The 11,399-nt window shown below is 38.8% G+C and overlaps 1 protein-coding gene across 3 annotated transcripts in view; it reads left to right on the top strand.

The window, feature by feature from the left end:
* Positions 1-626: 626 nt before the first annotated feature.
* AFAP1 (actin filament associated protein 1) overlaps positions 627-11,399 on the top strand; it is a 69,283-nt gene continuing 58,510 nt past the window's right edge. The window contains exons 1-3 of one of the 3 annotated variants that reach the window (XM_086747161.1): positions 627-653; positions 4,740-4,868; positions 10,049-10,146. In XM_086747161.1, the coding sequence (XP_086603287.1) occupies positions 4,742-4,868; positions 10,049-10,146 (225 nt within the window). In that variant the 5' untranslated portion in view covers positions 627-653; positions 4,740-4,741. The remainder of the gene's footprint in view (positions 654-4,739; positions 4,869-10,048; positions 10,147-11,399) is intronic. The other 2 variants (XM_086747160.1, XM_086747159.1) reach the window with 2 other exon arrangements.

Raw genomic sequence — 11,399 nt, 5'->3', positions numbered from 1 at the left:
TAAATGGGATCCCCTCTCATGAAAGTATGGCTCAAAATGCTGACACAGATTTTTTACTTTCCTGAAAGATGTACTTTAGGTAAGTACAAGTCTCTCCACTAACTGAGTAGCTAGATGAAGGTCTCTGGCCTGTATCGTACAGAAAGCCAGATTACATGCTTTCTGCTAGTGGATCTCATTGATGTGGTCTGTTCTGGTCTTTAACATCTGTAAATGACAAACTAAATGGAGAACAGAAGATATAAGCCCAGAGAAATTTGGTTTAGCAATGTGCAAGGAACTGATCAACAGGATTTTCTAAAAATTTGAAGCTCAATTTAAATTCATATTTTTGTGACAGATTTGTACACTGACATATTTTCGTACGTGCATTAGTAACAGACCTGCAAGCATGGAAGTGCATTTACTTTGTGCAGGGTTTGTATTGTACGGTCAAGACAATAATTTATAAAAATTTGTCTTGTCATCCTTCCTGGATTTGTCTGTCTCTTTTCTCTAACAAATTTTTGGTAGATATTAGTTAACTGGAAGACACTTTTCAATCATTTGTGGTGTGCCAAGGTTAAGAGATACTGCAGCTGCTGTGAGCGACCAGAAACCAATCTGACCATTCTTTCAATGAGCTCATCCTTGTATTTTCTTCTAGTTTGAAGGTCATGTGTGCGATATAGCACTGCTGCTAAGAGTTTGTTTAATCAATTTGAAGTGAAAACTTTAAACTCTTTAAAAAATTGTTATAGGCTAGTACCCATAAATGTAGATTTGGGATAATTGCATCATCATGCTCTTTCAATCCCAGTTGGTTTTGGTTCTGGTTTGGAACAAAAACTACAGTGTGATGTAATTGCCTTCCTCTGATTATTTTTACCTTGGAGTATTCCATTGCTGGCTTGTGTATATAGTTTTTATGTGCTGTCATTTGAAAAACTAAAAACTCTTGAGAGCCAATCCTGGAAACCCTTTTGGATGTATTATTGTTTTTTATTTGTGCATGGCAGTTGCAGCAGCCCATTAGGGGCCTATAATTCCTATTGTGCATAGGATGGACTTCTCATCATTTAATCTGGAATGTGGTTTTGCTTCTCAGTCAAGCTAAAATTTGCTTACTCTTGTGATCAGCATCCCTGAGCTCCACCCTGCCTTTCACCACCTGCCACTTACAAGTAATTCCTTTGACAATGAGAATACAGCCCAAACTGTCAAATAAATTGGCCCCTTTTTGAGAGCCTTCTGATAATTGTTCTTATTTTGTGGTGATGTCAGATTTCCAAGGGTAATCTCTCACTGGAGGAGTATGTTTTTCTTTGGGACTTGCATCACCCTCTCATTTTTAGTCTCCATTTCAGAAGTAATGATTGCTTACTGAAAATATGTATTATGTGGATTTTCTGTTATTCAGTTCCATTACTTTTTGGGAGCACATCATTATATTTCTAGGAAGCAGAAAAGAAATTCTTTAATCCAGCAAATAAACCGAGGACTGACAATGGGCAAACTTGGTTTTTTCCCAAGTGCATACAAGTTTATTTGTTGCCATTTTAGAAAAAAGATTTTTCAGTTCCTTATTGTAGATACTTTAAATGCAGTCTCTGATGGTATTTCTGTTCTCTGCTTGACCAGCAAAAGTATTGAAAAAGAAAAGTGCATTTTTAAGATATGTAGAAAGAGTGTTTCTTACTAGCTGGAAACAGTGTCTTCCTTCTTTCTTTTGGATGTTTGACATCATTGCATATATGTAAAGTGAAATTCAGAACTTACTTCCTTCAGACTTTGATGTTTGTGATGCTATGAACTTCCACAAAAGAAAGTACAACCCCAGGTTAATCCTGGTAGAAAAATAAGAGAAGCAATATCTAAATATTTATGCCTAACTTTTTACAACAGCTGCTAACAATGTTATTCTGTTGTCATATTCGCATTTTAAACTAGCTTTTATGACTGCTTGCTGGAAGACAGTGTCATATATATACCTGTAAGCTTACAAAGGCAGGAAGAAAAGTCTTCTCGTGCTCTGTATTCTTTTATGATCCACTATTAGATATTTGAACCAGAACACAGGACTCCAGGCCAAAGTTATGGTGAATTTGTTACTAAGGCAGTGGTTTCAAGATTTTTGAAGCGTTGTCTCAGTGGTATGAGTCTTCTTCGTCTTGTCATCCTCTATTGGTCCTAACCAAGGTGGGTTTTTTAAATCCTCTGCTGGATGCAGTTAAACTGCTTCCAGTAACTTTGGTGGCTTGGTCATTGTAGGTCGATTGGCTGTGGCCACCAGTGACTGCAATGCAGATTTCCTCCAAAGATGCAGAGGAGGAAGAGAAGGCCACACAATGGTGTGATGGGGCCTCAGGAGAGATTTGTGCTGGAGCCAGCTCCCGGGAGCCTCTCCAGCAGCGGTTTCCTGTCTCCTCTTCTCTTGCTTCCCTGTCTCTTTGCCTCATAACTCCTTGGTCTGTTATCATTTCTCATTTTGCAGTCTATCTGTTTGTATTAGATTGTAAGCTCCTGAGTAGAAGGGTCTTACCGTTTTTTAATAACTCAGACTAGTTAGGCACACTGTACACATCAATGGTATCTGCTGCTTTCATCCTTTTTTTATTCTTCCTTCCCAGAATTGAAGGTTCTCGGGAAAGAGATGGGGTTACTGTGGAACAGAGTATTATTGGTGAAGAGGAGAAAGGAGAGCTCCCTTTCAGCTTATTTACAGTCCCTTGCCTTAAAGAATCCAGAAAACATTCAATTGCAAAGAAATTTTAGTGCAGTAATACATGCAATTATTGACAGTAATTTATATGGCTGTAGAACTACTTGAAAAAGATACATTTCTTGTACTGTATACTGATTAGATTTCACAATGGCTGCCTAGATTCTATGGTAATGATAGCTTTTAAAATGCATATATTATAATAAATAAGTACGTATTAAAAGATAACAATCATAATACATGTTGTGTTCAAGGCATGCTTAAAAGCAAGAGATCACTGTACTCTTAAATTAATATGTCTTATTTCTAAAGTATATAATTTAAAAAATAACTAAGAGATTATTATTTAGGTATTTTTTTTTTTAGGTCATAGATCCTCTTTCCTTTTTCCTCCTTGAGTCTTGGCATCACTTACCACTTTGCAAATCTGAACCTATACCTTTTTGCCTCAGAAAGCTGTATAAATATATGTTGTTGTCCCATATTGTGAATTGAAAGTAATATGTTTTTTATGGCATACTTTGGATTTCTGATGGATTTCTGGACAGGTTCTTGCCAGAGTAGCCAGAGCATACTGGCAGGTACAGTCTTCAAATAAGTGGGGAAAATCTGTGTTCCCTGAAGACAAGAAGGGGCCAACAGCCCCTTGTAGGACTGTAGCTAACGTCTGCAGGTTTCCCTGCACAGTGCTGTGTTCAGGTGTTGGGTAAAACAAATGCCTCTAGACCAAGGCTCCTTAAACATCCAGACACTTTCTCAGAAATGAAAAAAAGGACTCCGGGTTCACTTGGGTAAACAACCGTATCAGAAAAGGTTTTAGGAGTAGGGAAGAGCTGGTACAGGAGTCAGCAGAAAGAATGTCATTTTTAGAGGTCTGAAGAGGCTTAGCAGCAGTCGTGTGTTAGACCTTGAAAAGACTAAAACCAAATGTGAATAAGTAGAGAAAAATTTAAGTAGAGGCATTTTGGAATGAGGATAGCACTGAGATTAATCCTAGGTGTGGCCTTGAAATGAAATGGATGTTTCTCTTCATCTTTTAATGAGGGTAATGTCATCAGATACAGAAAGTATGGAAATGTGAACTATTCTATCCAAGATGACACTTAAACTAAAAATACCGAGTCCACTTAAGTGAAGGGACCAGAGACTCTCAGGGTTGTGAGAGATCTGAAGCATGAATATGAGGTTCAATACCATGGGCTTCTCATAAACCTGCTGAATCCGTATCACGAGATTAGGCTGTAACAAACGTGTTTATGTGTATGGTTCAAGCTACTGCAGTTATTAAGACAATGCAAGACTTCAGAGGTTGTTTGAAAGGAAAGAAGTAGAAATGTGCTTATAAAGTTTGTTGATAAAAAGAATTGAGAAACATTTGAAATACAGAGAAGGAATGTAATTTTTTTGTAGGAAGAATTGGGAAGCCTTGAGATCTGGAATGGTAGAAATAGGATGAAATGTGAAGTGCATCATCAGGAATCTGGGGAGTAATAAGAAATTAGGCGACAGATCGGGAGCTTGTCTTTGGAAGTTAAAAGAAACAGGAATCACTGTAAAAAAGGAATACCTGCTCTTTTTTCCCCACAGTGAACAGGAGAAGTAAGATGAGGGCGAGACCTTCCCTGAAGATTTATGAATTTATCAATTTGTCTAGAAGCTTTAGCAAACTCCGGTTTTGTTCTGCAGTTAGAAATTGTTTGTTAAAGGGAGAAGCAGCAGAGTGGCACTGCTAGAAAAGCAGATGGCCACCCCTCCTGCACGTACTTTTGTCTAGTGCTGGCTTGATGATGTGGGATGTGAAAAGAACTGTCTTTCCTGCATCAGTTTCAAGGTAACTGCTACAAGTGCCAGTAGTCCTCACTAATGTACTACTCTATTGGTTTTACTAATGAATGCAGTCTGTTTCCGGCATGAAGGACCATGGATTTTTAAGAAATGCTAGAACATAACTAGGAGTATGAATAAATGAGAATTAACTCTGTCTTTTTTTTCTAATGGGACGTTTTAGAAAAAGTAATTATCTTTTCTTATTTTTCAGCCATGGAAGAGTTAATAGTTGAGCTGCGCCTGTTTCTTGAACTTCTGGACCATGAATATCTAACTTCCACTGTCAGGGAGAAGAAGGCAGTCATAACTAACATTCTCCTGAGGATACAGTCATCAAAAGGTCGGTGTCAGGCATGGGTTTTCTTGCTTGCAGAATGCATAGAATAAGTCTGTGCTCAGTAAAATAGCTTTAAGGGCTAAAGACAAACCCTAAATTGATGCAAGACAGAAAGACAGGGTGAAGCCAAAGTGTAATTTTCCTGAATGCTTTCCTTCATGTTCAGCAATGAAATATAGCAAAAGGCATACTGGAAGTATCTTGGGTGCACATAGGTGAATCCTGACACAAAATTACGTGCTAGTTGGAATGTTTTCACTTCTCCTGATATAGTGGTTACTTCATTTTATTTGTGGCAGCAATGCTATTTATGAGTTTTGATGGAAAAGTGATACTGCATCAGAGAGTGCTTGTCACAGCACCATTTTATAGATGTGTGCTGCATGCTGCTTCTCTGTCAAATGACCCAAATCCATCAAAAAGCTTGATACTGAGTTGGTGCATGGCTGATACAGGAATGCCAAGCCAGAGCTAGGAGAAGGCTGTCAGCATGTTTAATTTGCATTTTGCAATTAGAGTAACAATCACTTTCCTTTATTCTTCCTATCTAAAACCATTTTGATTGCACAACCCCTTTTGTCTCCATCAAGATTATGGAACTGAATGCAATATAAATGTTTCACTGTGTACAGCAACCTTTCCACAGAGCTCATACAAAGAATATTCTTCCCTATATTTTCTAACAGTACTCTAATACAGCACCCTTCTGTACAAAGTGACATCTGGACTATAAGACCTCTGTCTCTCCTATGTTTGGCAGAAATACTGTCAGTGTAAACCCTCAGTGTTTAGATTTTTGATAAATACCAGAGTGTGTTGAAGAAAAATACCACATTGTGAGCAGTTGCATTTCTTTTGATATGTTTCTTCACCAGTGCTAAAAAAAATATGGTCGTTTGATGCAGTGTTTCCTCCCTTCCGTAAAGAAACCATTTTTGCCACAGGATTCAAGTCCAAGGAGATCAACTTGAAAATAATGATTGTTCTTCTTTCCATTTTGATGTTCTTAAAGACCCGTCACTATTTTTACTTTACTACTGAAAGAAGGAGGCAGGTACCAATTTCACATGTTGTGGAAGGAGGCTTCATGCTCCAAAAGCCAATCAAAATACACCAGGCTCCCCAAAACCAAAATCCGTAGGTGAGAATCTGCAATTTGGTATGTTTAGGAACAGCTGTATTTTACAGGAGTTCAAAATAACCTCAGCAACGCTGATCTGACACTGCATGTTCTTGTTACAATCTTTTCAACTAGATTTATTAAGAAAAACATTTGACTTCCTCAAGAAGTCAGACAACATTCTGCTGCCAACTTTGCAAACACAGGGAAGGGCTGTCATATCCTTTCCTTCTGGTTTGTGGATGGTGTTCCAGGACCCAAAAGCTACAGCTCTAGTAGCAAATTATACAGTGCTGGTTGTGCTTCTGGACCCTGGAACTCAATTATTTATGCCGTTAAATCACGGAGTGATCCTTGGCATGGATTTGGGCTCAGCTTGCTCATCTCCTCCATCAGTTCCCAGGCATGATTTGGGAGTTAGTACGGGAAAAGATCTGTCCCAACAGACAGTTCAAAATCATTACCCTCCACCCTGATTTTCATAGGTGAGAGATTTTAAGCATACAGATATGTATTTCTCCATACCAGAGCACCTTCCCCGGCATGTTTAATTTATGTTTATAGATGTGGCCAAGGATAAACAGATTGAAGGGCCATAGCTATCTACCTTTCTGCACCTACCATTTAGGTTTTAAAGCCTATTACAGGATCTATAGCAAGATCCGTATGAGATTCGTATATTAAGTGGTGGAGCTTGGTTCAGCGCAGTTGTTACTGGAACATTATACCCACTTCTAGTGTGTACATTCAAGGAGATAAAACTTAGCCATTTCAAAGAAAAGTCATAAAAGTGATTAAAGGTTCCAGAAATACGCCTTCAAATTACCCAAAATGAGGTATCATAATTAAACTTGATGTAGGAAAGGAACAACTGAGAACGAGCTCTTAGACTTACACAGCAAAAAGCAGTGTGCAGTGGCAGAATGTTTGTTTCAAAGTGGAAATAAAGCACATCTTTTGAGCATTGAAGCTATGAACTAAATTAAGAAGTTTGTAAGGTCTGCATGCCATTGCTGGCATTTTATCAAGATAGAATATTTTGCTAAAATGTATGCTCTAGTTTAAAGAAGAATTAACTCAAGGAAATCCCATAGTTCAGTTAAGCGAGAGGTCATAGCACTATGCTTTATATGTCTATAAACTCTACTTTATGGAGCTGCAGTTTAAATAGAGTTTAAGCCAGTGTGGCCTCTAAAAAAAGCATCCTGTTTCTCTCCCCAGGCTACTCATTCTTGCTCATCATGTATTGCATCTTCCTTTCTGCTAGCACAAGCATTATTTGCTTTTTTTTTTTGCTGGTTTAGTCCTAACCAGTGTCACCTTCCTGGTCTGGTTCAACCTGAGGCCACACAGATGCTTATGCTGGCACAAAGGAGAGGTTGGTGTGGGGACAGGAACAAGGCAGGGAGGGAGAGGAGCTGCCTCCTTGGGAGCTCTGCCATCCTGTGCTGGCTTCAAGTGTGTGTGAAACAACCCGGGGAGTCGTGTACTTTCCCGCAGCTGACCCTGCTGCTTTTTTTTATCAGTTGTAACATTCAGTACTCCCATCCCGTTGAAACTATTCAGCTCTTCATTAAAATCAAAAGCAATAAAAGATGCATAAACCCACAGTACTCTGTAACTAAGCTGAACTGTCATTCGGAGTCTGTTTTTCAAAATGTTGTTTTACTCCACCCACATAACTCCACGAGAGCTCTTGGGTCACTGGCACAGTTTAAGAGGCCTGAGGACGCTGCTGAGTTCAAACTCTTTATATGCATTTGCAAAAATCAACTGTGTGAATCCAACAGATTATTTCGATTGCTGGAGCAAACCATTTGAGTTCAACAGGGAACATTAATGAAGGATCTGTGCAAGTGGGAACTGGCTGGGTTCTTTATAACATCTGGAAACGAACAATTATGTTTTTCTTTGTAAAGGTGTGGAAATTACTATAATGGGGTTTTGGCTTTTGGTAAAAAACTTTAAACTGAGTAAGTTCTTACTTGGGGAATTCTTTAGAAATCTTTTGCCTTGTTTTGTTACATGTCCCAAATGCACACAGTTTTCTTCGTTTAATAACTATCAGAGGGAACTGGGCCAGGCAGATGTGTTCCTCAGGTCGTAGCTGCCTGGCCTTACCCTGCCCCATATCCAAACCAGTGGTTACTCTGAATAGCTGGCCAAACTATGAACTTTATTTTTCTTCCTGAGCCTTGGCATGCCCAGTGGATTGTAGTTCTGAACAAAATACTTGGCATTTCCTTTTGAAACTCAGACTTTCTTCTAAAAAACAAAGACACAAACAGTTTATTTTGGAGTAAGAACTGTTGGTGGATTTAGTCATTTAATATAACTGTCAACATTGCCTGTTTTCATTCAAGGGACCTGATGCCGTAAACCTGTAATGCTGACTTTGCTGTGTAATTTGGTAGAAGAAAATAAATGTTAAAGCAGGCTCTTACTTAAACACACAGTTTAAAACTAGGGAAAAACTAGTTTAACAGAATCAATAGAATTCACTTGGAATACTTTTTTTGCAGTAAAAAGCCCTTCAGATTTGACTTGTGGTTGTTATGGAAGGCATGGGAGACTGGTATATGGGTAGCAATCATAATATGGATTCATCCTATGTAAAGAGGAACAAGTGAAAGCTACACTGAAAAAAAATTGGAATGTTTCCCAAGATCAATCCCCCTCTTGATCTGTAGGAGGAAAGAAGAATCTGTGGCCCTTAGAGCCAGTTTATTTTATCAGTGTTGTTTTTCAATCCATGACTTCACAGCCAGTGGGACTGGGTTATTATGACAAGAAATATTTCATCATTGATTACATTTTTGAGAATTATATAATCTTGACCAAAAGACATCCATTTGACTATGTAAATATATATTTTAAAAACTAAACTAAATACTAGGAGCTAAATTCAGTTTAGAGGTAAGCATGGTACAGCCCATTGACTGAATTTTTACCAGAACATTGAGGAGATGCACCCTAATCTCCCTTTTGATAGTTAGAAAAATAAACTGTATCATGTTCCTATGAAGTGAGCTCAACTGGGATTTAAATTATTGTGCCAAAACCTCAGAACGAGTGGGTCACTCCTCTTTTTCCCTGGGAGGGAGATGCAATAGTGATACAAAAGACCCTCAAACAGCTTTTACATTCAGCTCCTTTTCCCTTTTCAAATTCACCTGGAAAACGATGAGATTTTTTTTTTTTTTAAATGAGAGGGGGAACGAAATGGTGAGAAAACATGGACAGTATGCAGTTCTGTTGATGGTGAGCTGGTTAGGGCAATGTGCCCCGAGGAGCGGTGTGCTCCAGGTTGGGGTGTCGGAGCATCCTGCATCTCCCAGGACTTGTGCAGCCTCTCACCATGGCTCCATGATCAAAGGTGGTGGGAGCAGCAGGCAGCCCAGGGAACATGGGTTCTGTGGCCTTGCTTGAATAGCTGTCACCACTGCTGCAGGGGAGGGAGAGAGGCAGGATCTCTTCTTCTGCTTTCTTCACCACTCTTTTGGCATGAAAGGTGGTTTTGGACTCTCTTCTGCATTATGGCCTTGCCTATCCAAAATGTGCATTGGGAAGAGCTGTTGCTTGTCTTCACTGGTGAAAGCCACATACTGCCCACAGGCTGACCATCTGTTTTTCACTGTATGGTGCTATTGTGATGTTCCCAAGTGTGGTATCTTCCCCTCCACCCTTCCCAAAATGGTTTTATCTGTATGGTAGATTCCTGGCAACGTGTTTGAATTTTAGCTGTTTAAGTCCTTCAGTTCCAGATAGATAGGCAGTTCAGAATGATTTCCTGTGAATTCTTTCTGTGTCTGGTATTTGTTGATCAAAATAGCATATATGTCATTATCATATAGAGTAAGTATGTGTTTGTTCTGCTTGATTAAATTCCTGAATTCTCAGCATTCTTCCAGTCCTACCTCTGTAACTGCACTTGGGAGGTAGGTTGTGAGCAGCACTGCATGCCAGATTTTGATGTGTGACAGTCAAACATGGAGTCCACATGTGGAAAATGTCCCGTTTGCACCCACCAAAGTGTTAAGTAATGTCTGTTGCTTTTCCACAGGTTTTGAAATAAAAGAACATGTGCAGAAGCAAGAAGTTGCCAACAGTTTGCCAGCACCTCCTCAGATGCCTCTGCCAGAAATACCTCAGCAGTGGCTGGTGAGTGTTAATTTAAATATATAAATATATGTAAGAGAGAATGTATTTGTGATAAGCACTAACAGAAACATTTACAAGAAGAAGGAGACTGCAGGTCCAGGGAAATGATTATTCCTCTCAACTCCACTGTGGTTGAGGGAATCGGGTTCAACTTGCAGAACAGAAGGCAGAAAATTCCCTGTGGTGATTTAAAACTGGGAACAGGTCACCTGCAAAGGTTGTAGAATCGCAGTCTTTGGTGTTTTTCAAAATTCAAGTGGCAAAAGACTGAGGAATTAATTTCAAAGGTTGACCTGCGTTGTGTTGGAGGTTGTCCTGGCCAAACCCACAGCTCCCAGACATTTTCTTATGATTTTAAGGATCAGCTTTCTCTGGAGCAAGTCTTATGAGAAGACTCCCTCCTGATAGCTGCAAAATGAAAATAGAATTTTCAAATGAAGGAAGAATACTTCCTTTTTTATAGTGTCTCTAGTGCCCTTCTCTGCTTAATCTCTGGGTAGGAAATTCCCTGCACAACAAGTAGAAGTGTATATTCTCTGAGATGTTTACAGCAAAGATACTGTTTGAAATCTGGAATTCAATTTCTCCAGTTGGGACCAGCTGTCTTCTTACAGAATAAACTATAAACAAGTTTTAATTCTCCTCTGTTACTGACTTCACAGTAGATTTGAAGAAAACATTTTCAACATTTTTTTTTTTTAGAGAAGCGTAAGCAAATAATGGTTTAGCCTGTTGAAAGGTGAACACAGTCCTAGCCCTACTACTGATAAATTATCCATCTTTTTATTAATTTGTGAAAAATTTTGTGCATGGTGATAAGGACAATGTGTGGAGACCTGTGTTCATTGTCTGAAGCAGGAAACACAGATGCAGTTATGGGAGCAAAACAACTGGATGACTGATGTTCTGCTTCATTTTAGTGTGTTACTCTGTTATTGCATTTACACCCAATTCTAAGAGATACATAAGCCAGTAGCATCAGTGAACATAAAAACTAATTTATCATCTCAAACTCTTGGACAGCCTTTTGTAATAATCTTTATTTGATGGTGAATAATGCTATGTACTACAGTACAAAGTAAAAAAAACCCAACAAACATGTATTATGTAGAATAGCTTAATTACAGTTTCTTCCTAAGTGCTGCCAACTTTTGGATTGTGAACAAGATTATTGGTTTTTTTTAATTTTAATTCTACCTAATATAATGAGATATGCTGGAATCATTATAGAGAAGGGAATGTTTATGCTAGAA

The sequence above is a fragment of the Chlamydotis macqueenii genome, chromosome 4 (assembly GCF_036417535.1).
Source record: "Chlamydotis macqueenii isolate bChlMac1 chromosome 4, bChlMac1.mat, whole genome shotgun sequence".
NCBI lineage: Eukaryota > Metazoa > Chordata > Aves > Otidiformes > Otididae > Chlamydotis > Chlamydotis macqueenii.
The sequence above is the reverse complement of the archived record's forward strand: the minus strand, read 5'-3'. Positions and strand labels throughout refer to the sequence as shown.